At 54.4% G+C, this 23,299-nt stretch overlaps 1 protein-coding gene across 8 annotated transcripts in view; it reads left to right on the top strand.

Moving 5' to 3' along the window:
* Window positions 1–23,299, top strand: part of TMEM184B (transmembrane protein 184B) — a 48,788-nt gene that overhangs the window by 18,573 nt on the left and 6,916 nt on the right. For 4 of the 8 annotated variants that reach the window (XM_089921313.1, XM_022596524.2, XM_089921311.1 and 1 more), the window contains 5 exons: window positions 6,024–6,273; window positions 7,793–7,958; window positions 19,524–19,614; window positions 20,135–20,210; window positions 22,987–23,078. In XM_089921313.1, coding sequence (XP_089777439.1) covers window positions 6,082–6,273; window positions 7,793–7,958; window positions 19,524–19,614; window positions 20,135–20,210; window positions 22,987–23,078 — 617 coding nt within the window. In that variant the 5' untranslated portion in view covers window positions 6,024–6,081. The other 4 variants (XM_089921318.1, XM_089921314.1, XM_089921317.1 and 1 more) reach the window with 4 other exon arrangements.

Below are 23,299 nucleotides of genomic sequence, written 5' to 3'. Positions count from 1 at the left end.
TCAGTTTTCACTGTTCTTATGTGTGTGTAGTTCTATGCAGTTTTGTCTCCTGTAGACCCCTGTAGCCACCACCACTATCAAGATACAAAGTATCTCACCGCCTGGAGGGAACTCCCTGTGTTACCCTCTGGGTGCCTGTGCACCCACTTTGCTTGCTGCCTCCGCCAACCACTAATCTGTTCTCCATCTTTATAGACCTGTCATCTTGAGAATGTTATATAAACGGAATCGGGCAGTATGTGATCTTTTGAGATTGGCTATTTTCACTAAACATAGTGTCCTGAGATCTGTTTGGACTGTTGCCTGTGTCAATAGTTTGTTCCTTTTTGTTGCTGGGTAGTATTCCATGGTCTGGATAGAGCAGAGTTTAACCTTTCACCCGTTGAAGGACGTTTGGACTGTTTCCATGTTTTGAGGATTACAAACACAGCTGCTGTGAACATTTGTGTATACGTTTTTGGGTGAATGTACAATCATATCTCTAGGATAAATGTCTAAAAGTGATTACTGGGTTGTATGGTAGGTGCATGTTAGTTTTACAAGAAACTGCTGAACTCTCTTCCAGAGCCACTCAGCCATTTTATACTCCCACCAGGAACGTATGTGAGAGCCAGTTTCTCTGCATCCTCACCAGCATTTGATGTCACTATTTCGTATTTATATGTGGGTAGTGATATCTCATTGTGGTTTTAGTTTGCATTTCCCTAATTGCTAACGTTGAACAGCTATTTATGTGTTGGCCACGATCCTTCTTGAGTGAAATGTCTGTTCGTGTCTTTTGCGCATTTTCTGATTGGATTGTTTGGGGTTTTTTTGGTTTTTTTTTTTTTTTTACTGTTGAGCTTTGAGCATTCTTCCTATACTCTGTATTCTAGGTGCTGGTGTGTTGGGTATGTGGCTGGAAGATATTTTCTTCCACTGTGTGGCTTGTCTTTTCATCCTCTTCACAGAGCCACAGCATGAAAGTTGTTACTTTTAGTGAAGTCCAGTCAATTTTTCCTTTTACAGGGTCATGCTTTTGGTGTCAAGTCTAAGAACACTTCGCCTAGCCCTAGGTTTCAAAGATTTTCTCCTGTGTCTTCTAAAAGTTCTGTAGTCTTACACTTTACATTTAAATCCATGATGCGTTTTGAATTAATTTTTGTATATGGTATAGGGTTTAGGTTAAGGTTCTTTTTCTTTTTTGCTTCTGGATATCCAATTGTTCCTGCACTATTTATTAAAAAGATTATTCTTCCTCCATTGATAAGGACTTTTATTTTTACATACCCACCATGCACCTAACAAAATCGTCAAGAATTCCTGTGTGCTGTGTATTTCAAAGAGGTCTTCTTTTAATCATTGGTTTGTTCGCATCAGGACCCAACAAGGTCTAGTAGACATTGCATTTAGTTGTAATGTCTCCTTGGCTTTGTTCTATAACAGCCCCTCAGCCACCTTTGTTTATAAGCCCCTAATTCCTGGGAGAAACCAGGTCATTTGTTCCATAGACCGTCCCATGGTCTGGCTTTGGCTGCTACTTCCTGGTGGTATCATTTGTTTTGCTACCCTCTGTATTTCCTGGATACTGGTGGTTAGTTCTAGCGACTTGTTTTGATTCCAGTTCACTTTTGGGATGAGGTCCTTCCTAGGTGGTGCTGTGTGCTGCCTGTGCACCTCACTAGGGGGCTCAACACTTCTGGCTGCCCCTCTTTAGTGATGTTGACCTTGACTGTGGGTTTGGAGGGTGCTGCCTGTTCCATCCCTTATCAAGTTCCCCATCAGCCTCTCACTTAGTGGCTTCATCACCCACTGATGGTCTGTATCTATGCCCATTATTTGTGTTAGGAGTTGCAAAATGGTCATTTTTTTGGTCGCGTTCTGTCTCCATTTACTAATGGGCTTGTGTAAAGCGGAAAACTCCCCCGACAATGACGTCGTTACCCTCAAATATTATAGATGAAGCAGCTGAAGCTCTGAGAGATGAAGTCAAGCCAGCAGGCGGTGGAGTCCGGCAGGAACCCGGCTTGGTGACTTCACAGCTGGAGCTCCGTTTCACTCCATAGAGACTCTGCCCCAAAGTCCCTGCCCCTTCAAAGCCTGCCCCACCCCTCTCCCCAGCCTTGGCCAAGTTGGTGCTTCCTCGGGGCTCCCTGGGTGCTCGGCACTCACCCTTGTGCAGTGCGGTGGGGTAAGTAAGGCCTCTGGGTACCCCTGTTGCATCGAGCAGGCGTGTAGAGGAGCCGTGAGTCCTTGAGGCTGAGGCCGGGTCTTCCATGGCCAGCACAGCACCCAGAGGCCTCCGGCTGTGTTTGTTGGAAAGATGACTCCAGTGTGTCCCCTCAGGCTTTCTGCCTGACCCTGGCAGAATTTTAACGTTCAGTCGATTAAGAAAATACAGGGGACCTGCCAGAGCATCTGGGGTTCTGAGCTGCATCCGTGTATCCCCCCCTCTGGCATGTGTGTGCCGCGTTGAAGAAAGGCAGCCGGGGGGGTGGGGGAGGCTTTTCCCCGGGGAGCAAACTCCCACTTCTCCCAGGTCCGGGGCTCCACCGGGCCAGTGTCCTGCTCACCTGTGGGACCCAGGCAGGCAGAGGTCCTTTCCAGGTAGGTGCCCATCCCGAGTGTGAAAGGATGGGACCCCAGTGTACATCCTCTGCCACCAGCACCCACGTCTGTGAAGTTTGCGGGGTCTAGTGCCGTGAGCTGCCTGGGGTCCTGGTAACAGGGTGAGCTCTGGGAGGCAGCCTGCCAGGAGCTGCCTTCACCTGCCTCTCTGGGTGCCGGGGACCCTGCGTCTGTAAGTCAGAGCATTGTCTGAAGTATTTTGGGGGGTTATTATGAAAACCCTCAAGTCATTTGGTGCTACCCCGGGAAGCTGTAAAACCCAGTTTCACATCATTTTTCTCATCTCTAAGATGTAGATAGTGTTACTTACTTCAGAATTGCTGTGAGAGAAAGCATGAGATCATGTTGGGGAAAATGGTTTGCAAACAGCGAGGGCGGCCCGAGAGTGAAGTAAATGGTTTGTATATCACAGGGCCCCCGGTACGAAACGTGGCCAGCGTGGGTCGGGCCGCCGGAGTGCTCGCCCAGGTTGTGGCTTCCCCTCCTGGGAAGTACCTCCCTCCCCTTCCTGCAAGAAGAAGTCAGGGCCCTGGTGAGACGGCCATGACCCCTGTCCTGGAAGGGGGCTCTGGAGCCCGAGGGCAGCTCATCCACGGCCTGGGTTGGTAGACAGTAGGCACCTAAAACGTGTTATAGGACCTGGGTTTAAGTCCAGCGTCTAATTTGGGGGCAAGTCACCTGCCCTCTCTTGAGTGGACTTCTTGGGAACCAGATGACCTATATAAGGAGGGCACTTGAGTGTGAGGAAGCAGAGTCCTAGCAAGAAACAGGGCGGAGCCTTCATCAGCTCCCACAAGCTACATAGATGCCCTGGAGGGTTACCTGTGGTGCAGGTTAGGGTGGGGTCAGAGCTCAGCCATCTCCCCTCTGGGGAGTCTGTACAGGGCCTTCTCAACGCTGCCGTTAGTAGAGGACAAAACAGCCTTCGACACACCCGGCCCTTGCTCAGAAGGAGAAGATTGGGGAGTATTTGTACTTCCTGAAGCCCCCCCTCCCATTTCCTTGTGTTTGTTCATTTAATTTGGGATGACAGACAAAGACGATGATTTACAACCCAAATCTTCTTTTTCTGGAAATATTTCTGGCACTGCTTTTCAGTTTTGCAACCATACTTACAGGAGCTATTCTTAGACTTGTCACTGTGTCTCTTTTTCAAAGCACCACCAGTCTTTATATAGGCACCTTCTCCAGTTTTGAGTTTCTTTATATAGATGACGTCTCCAGTTTTGAGTTTTTAATCTAGATTCTTCTCTTGGTTGGTGTGTTAGAGATCATTTATTTTTATAGGAAAATAGCAATATAGAGGGCTCTCCTGGGGTAATAACTTACAGCTAAGAGCAGACATGGCTCAGATGGGGGCAGAAGGGTGGGGAGATGGTGGGCAAAGAACCTCTTCTTCATTGCGGGGTCATGGTGCACCCCAGAAAGGCCCAGGGAAACCTCCCGTTGGTGTCAGAATGTTTTGGCTGAGAATATCAGCTCAGACTGGGAAGGCACTGGGAGAGGTCATCTGGGCTGACCTCAGGGTTCAGGCTGAGATGGTTGGGTTTGGGGGTTTGGCCATTTTCTGGGTCAGGCAGTGGGGACCCTCTGGGCCCAGTGAGCCCGTGCAGACACACGGCTGGTTGGGGTGGAGCTGAGACATGAGCCCCGGCCAGGACTCTTTCAACTCTCACCTTTGCATCTGTTTGCATCAGTGGTTGGTTGGTCCCCTGGTCCATTGCAGGTTAGTCTTCCAGGGCCTCTGTTGCCAGGAGGCTCCGTGGCCCCAGGACGGCGTGCCTAACCTGTCAACAGGTGGCAGCACTGAAAGGCACTTCCGTCAGGTCCGTGGGTCTCGGAAGCTCGCGGATGCAGGAGTGGCCGGCCCTCCCAAGAGCAGTTCCGGGTGGTTCTGACAGAATGGCTTTGCTCTTTGAGAGCGGTTCTAGCCCCTGGCCAGCATTGGTCCCTGTTTGTAAACTTGCCAGGAGATCCCTAACAACAGCTCTTCCCGTAATATCTGGGTTACCATCCAGCGTGAAACCATTAACTTGTTGCCACCAGGAAGTGCGGGGCTGACATGACAGCCCACCTGGGGTAACTGCCTGGGACCCTGGAGTGCCATCCTGTGTCCCGCCCACTCGCATCTCTCCCACCCAGAATCTTCCTTTAGGCCAGCTTCCTCAACTCTGTTCTTTGCTTCTCTCTGAAGTACCTCAAATTCCTTTTGGAATAAGTTGTGAAAATCAATAGATAATAAAATAAATGTTACAAGTGGCCTTGGTGCTCAGCTCGGTGCTGGGGATTTAAAGATGGAAAAGTGGTCTTGCCTCAAAGAGTAGGCAGACTTAGGAGGATAAATGCGAGCAAATGACAGAACTGCGTGTTACGTAGAACAACAGAGGCGGGTGAAATGCGTGGAAGTACCTGACTGGGGAAGGTGAACAGGACAGGCTTTTAGGAAGAGTGATACATGAGCTAAATTAAAAGGTGAGCAGTTTGTTGGTGGGGAAGGGCCGCAAAGTCTCCAGAACGGCACAGCTGGTTGGTGAGGAGTGGATGTTAGCCATTAGGGAAACTGGGGAGAAATGGCAAAGAAAAGACACATACCCGTAGAGGGGATGCCTCAGTGCTAAAGTGATCTTGCTAGACCCGGAGGTGTAAAGATGGGCGGAGCCAGCAGGTAATTACTGAGCGCCTGCCGTGTGCCCACCCTGTTCCAAGTGCCAGAGATGCGGCCATGAGCGGAGCGGGGCCCCTGCCCTCAGGGAGCTTGTGTCTGCTGCAGGGGGTGGTTAACGCACACGTGCGTAAGGTACAGTTTGTCAGATGGAGTCGGATGGTAGTGAGTGCTTTGGAGAGAAATCGAGCAAAGCAAAGTGGTCAGGAGCGCCTGGGGTGAGGGAGGGCTTGCCACATTTGAGCAGGTGGTCAGGGCAGAGGCCTAAAGGAAGTGCGGGAGCGAGTTGTGTGGCTGGGCAGAGACAGCCAGTGCAAAGGCCCTGTGGCAGGAGCAGGCTTGGCGTGTCCAGGAAACAGCAGGAGGCCAGTGTGGCTGGAGGGAAGGATCGAGATGGGAACTGTGATGAGATCAGAGAGCACGGAGGGCCCATGTGCTCTGTAAGGACAGCAGCTTATACTCCGACGGAGATGGGAGCTGTTGGAGGGTTTTGAGCAGAGGAGGGACCCAATCTGGCTAACATCTTAGAAGGTTCACACGGCTGCCCTGTGGGGATGGTGTGGGCAAGGGCAGAAGCAGAGAGATTGGTCAGGAGCCTGTTCCATTAATCCAGGGGAGACATGCTGGGGGCTGGAGTGAGACGTGGTCAGGGTCTGGTCACATTTTGAAAGTGGAAGTAGAGACCTGGAAGGTTCTTTCCAACACCGCCACTGACGCTTGGAAGGAGGCTAACGTTGCGGTTCCCTCTCTCTAGGCCAGCTCATCGCTTACCCCGAGGGTTTCTCTCAGGAAGCCCCCTGCTGCCGGGCACCATGACTGTGAGGGGGGCTGCACTGGCCCCAGATCCAGCGTCGCCCACAACAGCAGCAGCCTCGCCCAGTGTCTCCGTGATGCCCGAAGGCAGCCCCACAGCTATGGAGCAGCCCGTGTTCCTGATGACAACCGCCGCTCAGGCCATCTCTGGCTTCTTCGTTTGGACGGCCCTGCTCATCACCTGCCACCAGGTACCCAGGCCGGGCAGGAGCCCCTGAGCCAGTGAGCCCCAGCCCTCTAGGGAGGTCCTGAAAGGTTTGTTGTCCAACAGAGTATTAGTTAGGCCAGGCCGGGCTACACTGCAGTAAAAAATAAGCCCGAAATCTCAGGGGCTTCACCCGGGGTAGTCAGGTTCCTGCTCAGTCAGCCCAGTGCAGGTCAGTTTCCGTTCTGTGGCTCTAGCATCTTGCAGCTTTTAAGACATCATCCATCTGACAACTGTGGGGAGGGGCGTGTGCAGAAGGCACTCTGGGTGTTTAACTTTCTCAACCAGAAATGGCCCACTTCCAAGGGCCAGAACTGGTCATGTGTCTGGCCTAAACTACAGGGGAGCCTGGGAACTGTTCAGGGGCACAGGATGGCAGTGATCCCTTTGCAGATGAGAAAATTGACACCCAGAGACGGAGGAGGGAGGGGAACTAGCCTAGTCACGTACAGGTTGGTGGCGGAGCTGGGATAGAAGTCAAGTCTCGCGTCCCCCTGTGCTCGCTGTCCCCGGGGAGGCTGCCATGGGCTGGGATGTGCCTTGGCTGCCCCAGGAAGAAGGTTTGAAGGTTGCCAAGCGAAGAGGGGAGGCTGAGCCTGTTCGGGTCCCAGTGTTCCCCGTCCCTTCTAGAACTCGACTGCTTCCAAGGTGGTTGGCTCACAGCAGATGGGGAATACTTTGTTCTCTTCCTCCCAAGCCCAGGGCTCGGCTGGGCCAAGCATGAAGTCATGGGAGCGGAGACGAGAGACTCTGGCTGCTGGGACTGTGCATCGTGGTTAGAGCAGTTCTTGGCACTTGTATGCAGCTTTTTTTTTTCTCCTGCTTTCTAAAAACCACATTGCATTCTCCCAACTTCCCAGCAAGGCAGGCAGCACTGCACCTGTTCAACAGATGGGAAAATGAGACAGGCCATCACTGCAGCCATTCAGCCAGGAAGTGCTCCCACCTTCTGTGAAAGTGAGGGTCCCGTCCCTCCCGCCCTCTACACCATAAGTTAGTTAAGGGACGGGGTGGGGTGGGCGACCACCTGGACGCCTGTGTGTTAGCTCCATGCCCTAGGGGCCAGGTGTTTAGAAAGGCCAGGCGGCGGAGGGACACGCACACGCATGTTAATAGCCTCCTCTGCACCAGGCACCCAGTTCCCAAACCTGGCCGTGCACACGGGTCCCCAGGGAGCTTGTCACAGCTGTGGATGCCGGCACATCCCTGGCTGATGTGCACGGTCTTGGGCGTGGCCTCGTGGCCGGTGTCTGTGTGGTGGCCCCGGCGCCACCACGCGCAGCCTGCAAGCTTCACGCGCCCTGTGGTTGATGCTCCCACAGCCTCACGACGGAAGTTTTGTGTCATCACACTTTACAGAGGAGGACACCAAGGCTCAGGGTTGAGTAACTTGGTCCCAGCGCTAGTGAGGACGGAGCTAGACACGGGCTGGTCTCCTCCTTCTGTGGAGCAGGCGGGCCAAGGCGGGCCGTGGGCCCTGACTGACCCGGCCCCTCTGCCCCCAGATCTACATGCACCTGCGCTGCTATAGCTGCCCCAACGAGCAGCGCTACATCGTCCGCATCCTCTTCATCGTGCCCATCTACGCCTTCGACTCCTGGCTCAGCCTCCTCTTCTTCACCAACGACCAGTACTATGTGTACTTCGGCACCGTGCGCGACTGCTACGAGGGTGAGGACAGCGTGAGCGGCGCCGGGAGGGCCAGGGGAGGGGGGTGCAGAGCTGGGCCGGGAGCTGTGCACCCACCTTGTCTGGGTGTCCCAGCTTCCTCCCTGAGGGGCCAGCCGTCACTTCTTGAACCCCTTCACGGTTTCCATCCAGGTACCAGCACACATGTAGCCAGCGTCTCACCTGCTGAGGCGGCCCCCAAACACCTCCACAGATACCTGGGAGCAGGGACCCTCCACCTGTGTCCCATTTCTCAGTGCCGGCATCTCTGATGGGGGAGCGGGCAGCAAATAAGTGGTCCATTTGTAGGTAGAAGACCCAGGTACAGACGGGTAAGGGGCTTATCCAGGGGTCTGTGGTAAGGTGGTAGCAGGACTGGACCTCCCTCCCCACGTGTCTTAATTCTGAGGGCTTTGTCCCTGGAGGAGCCTGTGCTACTGGGACAGGTGACTCGCTGCCTTTCAGGGGGCAGTTCTCATGTGTGGTGTGAAAGCATCACCCGCTCCTATACCGAGTTGCAAGCACCGGCCAGGCCCTGTGCTGGGCCCTGGGCAAGCCCGCCCTCAACCCGCCTGCTCTCCGGACGTCTGTGCCACCTAAACTGTCAGCACAAGGAGACAGGGACACTCTCTCCCAGTGGCCCTGGCCTGGGGTGGGCAGGGAGCAGCGTCTTAGAGAATGAGTCAGCGTCCACCATGTCGTACCGTGGATGAGCATTCATTCTGGGCAGAGAGGAGTCCCAGCGTGCTGGGCTGGGAGGTGCTGGGAGCTGTGCAGGGGGCCGGCCACAGCCAGAGGAGAGACCAGCACCTGGAGGGCATTGCCATGGGAGCAGGGACGGGGACATACAAAGCCTTGTGGGACATAGAGGGAAACTTAGATTTTCTTTTTACTGGTGATACACAAAAATACGATGTGATTGGAAACTGCAGTTTAGAAAATCTCCAGGTGGTGGGTGGGTGAAGGGGAGGGGGTGGCCAGAGGCCCCAAGACAAGTCACAGGCCAGCGATGCTTTGGCCTGTACCCAAACAGGCCAGCGGGGATAGGAAGGAGGGCCCTTGAATTCAAGATCCCTGCTCTGATGCCCACCCTCCTCTCATGGTCCTGCGTTTTCCTGTTTTCTCCCCATACCTGCACTGTTGGTTTCGGGTAGAGTGACCAGACCTGGTATTCCTTATGCCGAGGCCCGGCAGCTCTGACCACGACTGGTTATTTGCTTCCCAGACCCCAGAGGGCTTTGCCCCAGCCCTGGGCTCAGTGGATATTGGGGTGCAGCATGCTCATCCCCAAAGAAGCTAGTCTCTCTTCTTGTCCCATTTTGAACCTGTGCATCCCTGAGGACTCGCAGGGCACAGGAAATGCCTTTGGACTTGGCGAGGGAATGCAGGCACCTGACAGGCACAGACTGCGCCCCACCAGCCCTGCGGTCACATTGACCCCTTTTCCCGCCCACCCGGCACATCAGTTTCCCCAGTGGCTGCAGAGCCTCCTCCTTCATCTTGCCTCCAGCATCTCCTCGGAAAGGCCTCCCCGTCGCTCCCGCTCCCAGCCCCCTGTCCGAGTCCTCTCGGCCTCACCGCGGTTTGCAGTTAAGCTCAGACAGCCTGCGAGCCCGGTTTGCTCCGTCTCCCTCGTGGACTGTCAGCTCCATGAGGGCAGGAATGGGCGGAGAGCCTGTGCGACAGAGCCAGGCACGTGATGGGCGCTCACTCCTTCTGCATTTTTCGAATGAATAAGGGACTTGATTGAGCACCTGCTGCATGCCTTGCGTTCGCCCACATGGGGCCTCATTGAATCCCCAGGCTGGCCCGGCTCTGTCAGGTGAGAACACTGCGGCCAGGCGGGGACCTGCTCAGGGCATAACTGGGGCTCTAGCGCCTGGTGTTCCTGGAAGCGGTGGAGTCCCCAGGGAGACCTTTGGGCACCTGGGGAGCTGTAAAGGCTGGGGATGGGGAAGGTGGGGCTGAGACCCTTTTCCGTTCAGCTGCCAGCCTTGCCCGGTGCTCAGGAGCAGCCAGTGCCGACTGGTTTCTTGAGAAGCAAAGAGCTGATCCCTGCTGGGGGCGGAGGTGGGGGGTGTCTCCTATGTGATGGGGGGCAAGTATAGGCTCCTCTCTCTCCTGGGCCCTGAAGTCTGGGGCGCATGGCAGAAGGGGGGGCACCGCCGGGGCCTCCGCACCATCCTCACTCCAGGCCTCAGAGGCGGCAGCAGTTGCTTGGGAGCTCCCCCCACCCCAGAAGCCCTTTTGTTCAGGCCCTGCCTGTCCCAGCTTTCCTCCCAGCCACGTAGGGGTCCTCCCGGGAAGCCTGCTGCCCTGCGAAGCACATCTCCTAGCAACGCTATTATCCGCTTGGCCTCTCCGAGGGAGTTTACAAACAGCACAGCAGCTGTTGTGAAGTTCAGGCTGCCCCCGAGTTCACCAGCCGGCAGTGTCTGAGTCAGTGGGCTTGGCCCTGGCCTGGCCAGCTCGAGCACCTCTGCTCTGTCTCGGACCCTCCCCTTTTTTGGTCTTAACCTGCAGCTGCCAGCAAGAGCTTCCCCTGTAGAGTTGGTGATGGGGTGTGTCCCTTACAATTCAAAAAGAAGCCCCCTCCCTGTTCATTCCTCCTCCCACCCTTCCCCCTCAGTGTCCCAATGCCTGGAGCCAGCCCGTCCCGCAGGCCAGGTCACAGCCAGACTCTCTGCCGGGCATCGCAGAGACATTTGCTTTTCTTTTTAACAAAATTAAAACAACTAAAATTTTACTTTTATTAAGGTAATACATGCACATGTTTGAAACACAGAACTGCCCCAACTCCTCCTCACTCCCAAAGTCACCCTACTTTAAACTGGTTTCTTTTTCTAGAATAACCTAAAAATATGATTATACTGTTGTTTCTTGATTTTTCAACTTTATGTAGTGTTACATAGTGACTTCCTGCTGTGGAAGGTCCTGATTTAGGTGTGTTACCTCCAACTACACACACACACACACACGCGCGCGCGCGCGTTTTCTTTCCTTCATGTTTTTAATGTGACCATATCATGATTTTCCTTAGTCTGTGCTCAGCGTGTGCGTCATTACACGTCTGTACATGTTGTTCAAAGCTGAGCCTTACAGTGTCCCAAGACGACGTTTCCTCGTTTGACTTCATTTTTCCTCCGGTTACTACTTGTCTTGCTTTTTGGTTTGCTCTGTTTTCTGTGTCTCTATCATTACTTTATTCCGCAAATGCTTCAGTCAAGTGAAAAAAGAAGCCCTCCTGTCAGTGACGCCAGACACATCAGCTCGCCTCCTAGCTCTAGGGTTTCCGGGCGGTGGTGCTCCTGGAGCCCTGCCCTTCTTGCTCCCGTCTGCACTGCTTGCCCTTGAGGCCTCCTTCTGCTCAGCTGTTGTCCTGGGTCTTTCCTTCACCGTCATCCCGGGAATCCTGTCGCCTCTCCTGTCCTGAATCACCTGCTTCTTGGATGCCATCTTTTCCACGTTTGATGTCTGCTCTCTTCTTAGTTCGCGCACATCTAGGAGCTCCCTGAGAAAAAAAGTTGCATGGGAGTTTTGTTTTTTGAAATCTGAAAATTATCTGCAAATACCTTTATTATATTGTTGATTCGATTGGTGTTCAGTGGGAATATGATTCTAAATTGGAAATCATTTTCCCTCTGAATTTTGAAGGCATGTTTTTCACATTCTCTTAGTTTCCAGTGTTGTTTTTGGAAAGTCTGCTGGATTCTGATCCTTAATGATTGTATGTGACCTTTTTTTTTTTCCCCCCTGGCTTTTAGGATCTTGCCTTTATCCCCATTGTCCTGAAACCTCACAAGAGGTGGGATGTTCATTGTGCCGGGCACCTGATGGGCCCTTTCAGTTCAGTGTGGAAGCAACTCCCGTCCTGTGGTTCTGGGAAGTTTTCCTGAATGTTTTTTGATCATGTCTCCCCTCCACTTTATTAGCCCTTTTTCTGGGATTCCTGTTAAGCAGAATGTTGCACTTCTGGATTGAGCCTCAAATTTCCTTTACAATTTCCTGGGATTTTCCATCTCTTTTTTGTTCTGCTTTTCAGGAGGTGTTTTTTTTTGTTTGTTTTGTTTTTTAATCTTTACCTTTGAGTTTTTCTGTTGAAGTTTTTTTCTCTCTCTCTTTTTTTTTTTTGGCTGCATTGGGTCCTCGTTGCTCTGCGCAGTCTTTCTCTAGTTGTGGCGAGCAGGGGGCTGCTCTTCGTTGCTATGTGCGGGCTTCTCATTGCAGTGGCTTCTCTTGTTGCGGAGCACGGGTTCTAGGCACACGGGCTTCAGTAGTTGTGGCACACGTGCTCGGTAGTTGCGGCTCGCGGGCTCTAGAGTGCAGACTCAGTAGTTGTGGTGCACGGGCTTAGTTGCTCCACGGCATGTGGGGGTCTTCCCAGACCAGGGATCGAACCCATGTCCTCTGCATTGGCAGGTGGATTCTTAACCACTGTGCCACCAGGGAAGTCCCTCTGTTGAGGTTTTATTTCCTTTATCATGTTGTAAAATGTCAGGAGCTCGTCCCTGCTCTCTTTTTCCTAGCCTTGTTCTTGGTATTGGTTCTTCTTTTTCTGGGGATGCTAATTACAGTTTTCTTCTGTTCCCTGCATTATCTGTGTCTCCTGAGTTCCTTCCATCTGTTTGTTTGCTTTGCTCTTTGACCTTTGGGTAAGAAGCTTACCTCAAATGTCTCATGTCCTTGGCTATTTTTTATATTTAAGAATGGGGGGCTTCCCTGGTGGTGCAGTGGTTGAGAGTCCACCTGCCGATGCAGGGGACACGGGTTCGTGCCCCGGTCCAGGAAGATCCCACATGCTGCGGAGCGGCTGGGCCCGTGAGCCATGGCCACTGAGCCTGCGCGTCCGGAGCCTGTGCTCCGCAACGGGAGAGGCCACAACAGTGAGAGGCCCGCGTACCGCAAAAAATAAAAATAAAAAAAGGATGGGGCTTAAAACTGCTGGGCCTCCTCCCAGTTGGGTGATAGGACACGGGGCGTTTCCTCTTCCATTTTCGTGTGGTGGTGGGGCAGACACCAAATGAAGGCTTTGATTCTGGACCTGTTTCCCCAGAGAATAATGTTCTCATCTCCTGCCTGGGAGGAAGGAGCTGAGGGGCTGAGCTACAGGTGCAGGCCGGGAAAGGCCTTGGACATCTCCCCTTGGTATTTAGACTTCCTCTCTATATTTTCTGCAAGACTTCGCATTGCTGTCCTCAGCTGGGCCAAATTCTGTGAGGACAGAACCTTCACAACCTGTCTTGAAAGTAAAAAGCCAAGAGCTCCACGTGGACACTTGTAGGCCAGCGTTTCCGTTTGCACCCCTACCCACAGCCATCAGAGCTGCGTGGTGCGCCCAGTCTTCGGGTTCCTGGGGTTCTCACTGGCTCCCTCCTGTCCCTGAGGTTAGTGACCGTGCCGCATCTTCCAGAGCTTTGGTCGACATCCCTTGTTTGCTGCCTCTGGTGCCATGTCCTTGTCCTTGAAAGTTTGTACCTTTCCCCCCATTTGTTCTCACTTCAGGGGCATTTCAGGGGAGAGTGGAGGTAAACCCTGCGAATTTGGAGGTAGTGTTTCCATTTTCCAGGGAGAAGTGAATGCTTGTCCACGGTGCCCCTGCTCTGCATCTACTACCTGGTAAGGACCGGAATTCACAGAGCCTAAGGAATGTGCCACCAGGGTATAGGGGGCAGGCAGATGGTGGAGGGGTAGAATCCAACCCCCTTACCTACATTTAGTGCTTGATTGTGGTTGGGGTGAGAGGTAGCCCCTAAAGATGACTCTGAGACAGCCTGGGGAGCTCTGTGGGCAGACATGTGGGTGGCCAGAGCTCAGACGAGGGAGACGCCCTCCACAGGTGTTTCGTGTGGCACTTTTTTTAATAATGTTCGTGTGGCACTTCACAGTTTACCATGTATTTTTCATTACTGTTAGCTCATTCTCACGTCTCAATTACCTGGTGGGGTATATATTATCACCCCCGTTTTACAGATGTGAAAAAAAAATTCACGTAGGCTAAGAAACTTGCCCAAGTTACCCAGAGAGTGATTGCCAGAGGCTGGACTCAGCCCTGGGTCTCTGAGGCCCAGGAATTGCTCTGTGCCAGGCTTGGTGAAGGAATACAGGACAAGTTTCTCCCCTGCAAAAGTGTGAACTCTTGTTAAGGGAAGAGATTTTACATGCATGAAAGAAGCAAAGAATGATGCCTCATTTTCTGAAATCTGTCCCGGTTTCAGATTTGGGACAAAACTTAGCTTCCTGGAATCTGGCCCAAGTAAAACGTCTTCCCAGGTAGGGAGCACACAGCCTGGATGAATACAGCTGAGGACCACAGAAGACCCAGAGGCCAGTGTGCTGCCAGGGGGACTCACGGGCTGGTGGTGGCCCTTGCTGGCCATGGCTCTGAGAGAGCCAGGAATCAGAAGAGCTCAGCCAATCAGAATAAAGGCAGACATCCGGAAGAAACCAATAGAAAGAGGGACCAGAATCAGTGTTTCCGGTGGCAAGAAGCATCAATGAGCAGGAACGGCAAAGGACAGAAAAGCTGAGGAAGGAAGAGCAAAGTGCTGTTGGAGCAGCTCAGTGTCTGGGGACAGGTGCTTAGGGAGGACCCCGCCCACCTGGCTGTGACACGTCGCATCCGTCGTTGTCAGTGGTGATCACCAGTCACAGAAAATGCGGGAAGGAATGTTTGGGTGCCCCTATTTACTGAGCAGAGAAGGTTTCTGTCCAAAGTGGTCAAAATTAAGTTTTCCGGGCTCATCCACAAGTTACTCTGAAATACATCTTTCCAAATAACCAAAGTATTTCTGTGCAGCGAAAAGGCCTAGGCCCTAAGGCCGGCTTTAGGGGCTGCGGGTGTGTGAAGGAGGTGAACTGGGGATCGTCAGTGACCTGTAGCCAGTGTCACTTGCAGTGGGGGACTCATGAGGACAGTCCCCTGCAGCTAGCAGGGACAGTCAGAGTATGCTTCTTAGCGGGTCCTCTCTTGAAGTCCCTCGGGCCCCTGAGGGCTGTGTGGTTGCAGTTGTCAGGCCAGGGGGGATGCTGGATGGGAGGCTGGGTGGAGAGTAACCTCTTGGTCTGCAGCTTCCTGTCCAGACAGCTCTTGGTGGGAGAAGTTGCCAGTGAGGAAAGAAAGCCTCGCATCTCAGCGTCGGAAGGGACCTGTAAAATCCTAGCTGCTTGGAACCCCTTTAAGGTCTCAGCTCAGAGGCTGCCTAACCTCTGATTGCATGCTTCCACTGGCAGGGAGCTCACTACCTTTCATCTCTGAAGACTACCTGCCAGAAATTGTTTCTTATACTAAGCTGAAGTCCTAGGATCTGCCCCTGGGATGAGTGGGTCCTGTCTGACCCTCTGGATGAAGGTGGTCATCACTTATATGAAAGTGATCCCTAATGTCTTTTCTCCAGGCCTCAAGTCTCCAGTGCCATCCTCCTTTCATCTCCATTCTGGTCCTTTGCCCCTGATTGTGTGCATTTGTCTCTAGTTCCTTTAAGATTTGGTATCTAGAATGGAGCTGAAAGTTCCAGGTACCTGATTTTCCAGGGCGAGAAAGAGAGAGGCCGGGGTGGGGTGGGTGGGAACCCATCCCTTCCCTCATGCTGGATGCTCCCTGTGGGCCCCTTGGTCACTTGTGTGTCTGGGGCCTCTCAAGGGGACCAGAACTGGAGCTGTGGTCAGAAGCGTGGTCAGGCGACAGTGCTGCTGGCCGAGAACCCCACTCATAATCTTTTTTGCTCTTCTGATGTCCAGAGCCAGCATATCTCTGTGTTTGTTCCTGGGGTGTGTGTTGAGTTGTCCAGTTTAAACATGCCAGCTGGGGTGGGGTGGGTGGTATTTTGCATGGCTCGGAAGGGCATTGATTTGTCCAGATGGTCAGTGGGTCTTGGTGTGGGCTGGTTGAGTCATCTCGAGGAGATTCTGTCTTGTCTCCCTTCTCCGAGATGCATTATTGACTCACTAATGACTCTTTAACAGACACCGTCAGCAGACTGGTATTTGGCCAGACTGTCTGGCCCCATAGCACTGTGAAAAGGTCAAAAGTCCTGAACTGAGAGAGATGGATGAAATTTGATGATCCGACCAGTTGAATGCAGAGCTGCATATGGACAGACAGGTGGAGCACGTAATCAGGAGCGTGCTGCGTGTGCTGTGACACAGGAAAGGATGTGAGCTCAGGCACCAAGCTCTTCCCAGGAGTGGATTGCAGGACAGCCTAGCTTGGTGGTTCTGGACAGAGAGGCTGATGAACCTTGGGCCCCTGTGGCCTCGCCTGAGGGTTTTGTCTTTGGGGACTGGAAGTCTGATCACCTTGGGGAAGGTGCAGCTTCCCAGGCTGTGACAGGATGAGCTCCTTGAGCGCAAGACTGAGTGTTGGCCATACCCGCCTGCCCCGCCTCTCTGAGCCTCACCTGGAGCTGTGGCCTGTGTCCATCCATTCGTTCCTTCCGTGTTGATTGAGTATGGAAGTGTCAAGCCCTTTGGTAGTTGTTGTGGGTGGGCCTCAGTTCCTGCCTGCAAGGTGTTTACAGAAGACAGTGGGTAACACTATGGACTGTTCATTGTGAGCACAGGCTTATAGATAAGGCATCACACTCCCACCCCTAAGGCCCATCCTCACAGCAGCCTCACCAGGAAGAAGCTGTTGTTATCCCCGGCTTAGAGATGAGGAAACCGAGGCACAGAGCACTTAAGAAACTTGCCTGAGACCACACAGCTCCTAAGTGGTGGAACCATGATTCACATCCAGGCAGTCTGGCTCCGGGATCCATGGCTTTCTGGCTGCTTTATGCTGCCTCTTGTACTGGAAGGATCAGACAGATCAGCAGAGAGATTGTGGGGTGTGATGTGAGCATGGCGACAGGACAGGGGAGGCCGCCAAGGACAAGGTGGCATCTGAGCTGGGTCTGCCTCTGGGGTTTAGCAGAGAGATCGGGATGTGCCACCAAGGGGAGGTGTGAGAGATCACGGCGTGTCCTGGGAACTCCGGAAGTGGTTTTATGTACATTCCACTTACTGTAGCTGTGTACATAACTACCCCCAAACAGACTAGTGTAAAACAGCCATGTATTGTGTTCATGGATACTGCACGTCAGGAATTTGGACAGGGCACGCTGGGGACAGTTTGGTCCTGCTCCGTGGTACCTGGGCCTCAGCTGGAGACCTGAAGGCTGGGGGAGGGGCCATCTGATGTCTGGTTTACTTACGTGTCCAGTTGATGCTGATGTCAGCTGGGGGCCTCACTTCCTCCCCCACATGAGCCTCTCCACGTGGACTCTCCACGTGGGCCAGCATGGGCTTCCTCACCGCATGGTGGCTGGGTCCAAGGGCACGCGTCTCAAGAGAGGAAGAGCCAGAAGAAAGAGGCCTTTTCTAACCCCAGCATCAGCTGTCTCCATGCTTCGCTTCTGCCGTGGTCACCCCAGTTCACCCAGATGCAAAAAGAGGGAAGAAGACCCCATCTTCTGAGAGGAGTGTCGTTGTCATGGGATGTAGCTGCCTTTGGAAGATACCATCAACCACAATACAGCTGGACCCAGACTGGAATGGGCACATCCCCTCTACTTGGCCTTATATGGTTTTGGACGAAGGTTACTAGCAGGCTGACATCAGATTGGGCGTGATGCCCCCCGCCCCCTCACCCCCCTGCCTTCAGATACCCCAAAGTTTCTGTCAGTGGAGGGTGATCTGGAGCCCAGTCAGTGGAGATTCCTGCAGCCACCAAACATCCTGAACTGCTTCCGTGTCGGACAGGCAGCTCACAGGGCCCTCAGCCCCGTCAGGGGACAGATAAACAGTAGTGGCCATGACAGCCAACACCGAGTGCTGACCCCTCTTCTGAGCACTTTGCATACTCACTGAAATCCTGCCACCTCCTAACTCCGTAGGGGCTCTTTCTGTCTCCATTTTAACAGGTGAGGAAACTGAGCCACAGAGAGGCTCCCAGCAGAGTCACACTGCAAACCCTCTGCTGTGTGTCTCTAGGGGGACGGTTGCAGCACAGGTGACAGATGCTATGGGTCATGTTTATGCAGGGTGCCACTTGGGCCCCTGTTCCCCAGCCCCAGACGTGAAACCTTACTAGGTTAGAGCAACTGAGGGGCGTACAGCCCGCAAATATATTCCTTTCCACGTTGCTGAAGGCCAACTTCTACCTCCAAACGTACGGCCAGGATTTCCTGTGTTCCAGTTTCAGGCAGTCAAGCGTTTGTGGTGTGGTTAGTATGTGCCGAGGGCTGGGCCCATGCTCGAGGGAGAAGCAGGCTCCCAGTCGGTAATCACACTCCGGGGGTGGGCGGGGCGGGGGCTTCTCATGGTGGGTGGTGTCTGACGGGTTGACGGTACCAGGAGGCCAGAGGGCAGGGCGTCCAGGCCGTAGGATCTGCAAGGGCAGAAACACAGAGGGCACGAGACCCTGCCGAGGGGAAGGGGGCACCTAGTGTTGCTGGGAAGGAAGTGTGACGGGTGGGCAGGGACCAAGCCACCTGGTGAGATGAGCTGAGCCAGGGGGCTGCACCGGGGGGCCTTGAAGGCCCTTCTGCTGCACCGGGGTTGGCTGGTCAGATAAGAAGGAGCCCGCTGGCTGCAGGGCTGCTGGTGCCTCTCCCTTGATCTTATTATCCCCTGGCCCCGCCTTGACCCTCCCCTTGGCCTCACTCCTGCGCTGGACACGTCTCCTGTCCCCCTGCGCTAGGTCCCTGATCTGCCTCCTGCATCCTCTCCTCCGTGGCGTCCTCCACTGTGCACCTTGTCCTCCCCTCCACGCCCTGTCTCCCTGGCTCCCGGCACTTCTGTGTGCTTCTAGCACCCTGCAGGCAGCAGCCTGCATTTGCTGACCCCGCAGAAGTCCTCTGACCAGGAGACCAATTACAACATAGTGCTGTGTTTGCAGCGTTTACAGCGTGCTTCTACTGGGCCCTAGGTTGCTGTTGTAAATTTTGGATCTCTGTGGGTGATGTCAAGCTGTGTCATGATTCAGGATGAGCTGGCCCAGCTTCCTAAGAAATTTGCACTGTATTTTGTGCGCCTCTCATAGGTTTTGTTACAGCTTGTCATGCTGTGCTCACTGAGATGCCGCTACACGCTGCTGAATGCATAAGGGGTTCTATCTCATTCTTGCTGAGAATTTCTCCTGAGATCCCTCTGGAGAAAGTTTTATTGTTGCTTTGTCATAAAATTGTGATCTGTGACACACAAACAGAAAAGTGCATAAAGCTAATAACTAACTGTAAAGCCGAAACCCAGACCACGCACACTGCCAGCTCCTCAAGCCCCCAGCACCCCGTCCCGACCTCCCCTCCCACAGCTTCCCACACGGCCCTGGATTTGGTGCTAATGACTTTCTTGCCTTTCTTTGTGGTGTGACCAGCAGTGTGTGTGCGCCTCCCTGAACAGCATGATTTAGCCGTGACTGACTTTGATTACAAATGGAATATTCACTGCGGATTCTTACGTCCCTGAGGTTCCCTCCCCGTTGCTGCCTGTGACTGTGGTTCTTTCACTTTCGTTGCTGTTTAGAATTCCACCATCTGTTTATCCATCCTGTTGATTTGAGTGGTTTTTCTCTGGACATTGTTTTCACAGCCTTGGTCATCTATAATTTCCTGAGCCTGTGCTATGAATACCTTGGGGGGGAAAGTTCCATCATGTCAGAGATCAGAGGGAAGCCCATCGAGTGAGTATGAAGTCCCCCCAGAGCCCCCCCACACCACCCTGTTTCCCGGGCCTGACGTTCTCCGAGCTCTCCTGGCGTCAGCCGGTCACACAGACCATCTCTGCCCGTGACCTTGACCTCTGCCTCTCCCACACTTCCTGAGCGAGGCCATTCATTGGAACTCTTAGGAGGGCCTGCCTGGCTCTTTCTCCTTCTCTCTCTTCCTGTCCTTTCCTGTTTGCCTGTTTCTCCCTCTTGTAGTTTTTACATTCAGTGCCTTTTAAGTTGGTTTGTTATCCCAAGGTCAGTGTCTCCCCGCTCCTGCATATACCCTACTGCATATGCAAACACTCTTCTGCTTCTCTCCCTGTGCTTGGCCTTGTGCTCAAAGACTGCCCAGGATCCAAGCCCCATCCTCACCCTACCCCGCCCTACCCCAGCTTGTCTGGATCTGCAGGAGGGTGAGGGCGGCCTCCCCCAGCCCTGCCTTCCTGAGTCTGGCTCTTTGCTCACCAACCCCTTCTCTGCTTGTCTCTTCCAGGTCCAGCTGTATGTATGGCACATGCTGCCTCTGGGGAAAGACTTACTCCATCGGATTTCTGCGGTTCTGCAAGCAGGTGGGTACCCCCAGCAGCTGCCCTGGTCAAGAGTTGCAGGCCAGGCACCAGGAGCCTGGGTCTGTGCCCTGGAGTAGCAGCTGCAGGGGCCGTGCTGCCCCTGGTTGACATAGGGACAAAGACGGGCATAGGGCCCACCTGCAGGGTTCCCATTTCCTGTGAGGCACCCCAAGCCCCAGCACCCACTCCCTGAGCAGTTAGGGATGCACCTGCGTGGGTGGGGTGTGCTCAGAGGGGAAGCAACAGGTCTCCCAGGAGTGCCCGATGCAGCCCTGGGCAGGGAGTGGTCCCAGACTCCTGCTCACTTTGACCAAGTTGTGGCGTGTGAGTGTCTGAGGAAGTGCATGGCGATTCTAGAATCTCAGTTCAGAAACTTCTGATTAGCTGCGGCTAGAGGCCAGGAGGGTTTCTGCATTAAAGAACATGACAAAACAGGTCTGAGCAGCCTCTGGTCCCTTCCCCCATTTCCCACTTGTCAGGCAGTCTAGCAGCTTCCAGTTTCCAGAGCTGCCGCCCCAGTGGCCTCGAGTGGCCTGGGTGGAGGCAGTGTGGTGTTGTGCCTAAGTGCACGGGTCTGGGTGTCTGACCATCTGAGTTTGAATTCCAGCCTCTCCTGTGACTGTGTGACTTTGGATAAAGTACGAAACCTCTCTGAGCCTTGGTTTCCTCTTCTGTGAGATGAGTGTAATGATACTCACCTCAAGGGATGGTTTGAGGAACAGGTGAGGGAAAGCCCTTAACACAGCCCTGGCTCAGAGCCCGCTGTCCCTTGCCCGGGAGGCAGTCAGGCACCACGCCCAGCTGGCATGACCTCGATTTAGTCTCCTCTGGGGCTCCACAGGGCCTGTCAGCCCGTCCAGCATCATGCAGCGTCGTCACGAGGGGAAATGAAACCCACGGCCCATCACCGTGACCTGCGGGAGGACTGGCCTTTCTGCTCCCTTTTGGGCGGGGCCGTGCCCGCAGTGCAGACGCACCCACAAAGCACTGCCTGGACGGCCCAGTCTGCAGTTCTGCTTCCAGATCCTCCTTCCCTAGGGTGTTTCTAAATTCAAAACCTCCCCACAGGACCTGCAGGGAAGGAGTTCAGACTGTCCGGGGTTCAGGGTGGGGCCTGTCAGAGCCATTGTTTACCAGCGCTGGCCCAGCTGTGACTCACCGCCTTCTTTGATGGTGATGTTGTGTATGAAGTTTTGACCCCAGATCACTAGCTGGGTTGCCTTGTTGCACATTATTCCCCAGCCCTGTGGGCTTTGATGTTCCACTGCTGTTCCTGGAAGTGGCAGGGTCAGGTAGTAAAAGGAAAGAACTGAAGAAGCCTCCTCCCCCCTTTCCCACGTGAGAGAGGACACCGCAGCTTTGTCAGCAGTGCCGGCGCCCGGGTCTGAGTCTCCTGGAGAGTTTGCCTCTTCTGCCACTTCAGCTTCTCTGTGCCTCAGTTTCCTCATCTGTACCCTGAGGATGCCGACAGTACTTATAAGTCACGGGGCTGTCGTGGGCCCCAAGTGAGCTGACCCGGGGCAGCACCGGCCTATCGGCAGGCTCGCAGGGCTCGCTTGGGACACGCTGCTGATCCTCCCTTTCCCCAAAGCGTGCTGGTCCCGCTTCCTCAAGGGGGTGGGGGGCAGGGGAGTTTTGCGGGGTTTGCCGACCGCAGCATCGCCCCTCAAGCCCCCGTCACACACGCCTCTCCTCCTGGCAGCCACACGGCTCAGGCCGCCCCGGGCTCCCCTGCAAACTGCACTCGAGCCTCTTTCGGGACAGAAACTGTGGGTTCCACAGGTTACTTTCTCTGCTCCGGGGTCCTTGTCCCATTTGGAGCCACACTAGCTTAGCCTTGTTAAATGACTCCCATCTCCACAGAAGGGGCCTTGTGGCTTAGACTTATTTGGTTTCAAGAGAATCGTGCTTCTAGTGATTTTATGGGCGCCGAGGGTACCTCTGGCGTTTACTGGCGCCTCTGTAGGGACTTGTGGAAACCTGGCTGAGGGATTCTTTCCGTGGCAGAGACCTCTGCTGAGTGCTCAGAAGTGGGAGACCTCCAAGGACACCCCGTGCGGTCTTGTTCTCCAGTCCCCGCACAGCGACCGTGCAACACGGGGCTGGTTACAACCATCTACCGTGAGCAACCACTCAGAGGCTGGGCGACCGCCCACTCGGGCTTCCGCAGCGGTAGTTGGCAAAAGGCCAGAATTCAGACGCCTGCCGGGACTCCGGACCTTGGGCTTCAGGCTGCTTCCTCTTTTGTGCTCCTGTGGGGTCATCTCCATCCCCAGTAAGACCCCAGCTTGACAGAAACCCTGGACCCAGGCCTAGAGCATGGGGCAGGGAGCCAGACCCGGGGCAGACAAGGAGACCCTCACCTGCCTCTGCTCTCTGGGGCCACCTCCCTGCTGCCGCCCCTCACCAGCACTTAACCCCTTGCACTTGTCCGCTCTCTGCCGCTGGGCCGAGCTCATGCTCCTGGCATGAGCTGCTCCCTCTGCCCGTTCCCCCGTCCCTGGCACATTCACGGTGGCCCCTCCTCTGGTGGAATCTCTGTCTCCTGCGTCTCTGCCATTCTTCCTTCACACCCTCCTGTCTTCTCACGCAGCTGCATCGCCCTGTTACTGTCTCGTGTATTCTGCCTTCCCCTCCTGACAGCAGTTCCCCCAGGGGCAAGAGGTTGGGCCGCCCCCATCCCCTGGCATCCAGCCCAGGCCCAGCTGGCCAGAGGAGCTGCTTCTTCCGTGGTTTCTGTGCTTATCCTTGACTCTTGACCTTCTCTCTGCAACAGGCCACCCTGCAGTTCTGCGTGGTGAAGCCGCTCATGGCTGTCAGCACCGTGGTCCTCCAGGCCTTCGGCAAGTACCGAGACGGTGACTTTGAGTAAGCAGTGGGTCCCCCCACCGCGCGGGTGGGGGGGAGTGGGCGGCCCTGCCCCGAGGCTCATGCCCTGGCCTCAGATTGCCCCACCCCCGTGTCCATCCTCTGAGTGGAGGCCAAGCCTGACCCCGGCCTTCCTCCCTCCTGCTGCAGCCCTGAATTGTGAGGACGGAGCCTGGCAGTGGTGCCATCGCACTTGGCGCCGCCTCTGGCACCAGAGTGAG

The sequence above is a fragment of the Delphinapterus leucas genome, chromosome 11 (genome assembly GCF_059928025.1).
Source record: "Delphinapterus leucas isolate spDelLeu-1000000601 "Yukka" chromosome 11, BTC_Dleu_Yukka2, whole genome shotgun sequence".
Classification (NCBI taxonomy): domain Eukaryota; kingdom Metazoa; phylum Chordata; class Mammalia; order Artiodactyla; family Monodontidae; genus Delphinapterus; species Delphinapterus leucas.
This window is presented reverse-complemented; position numbering and strand designations above follow the sequence as displayed.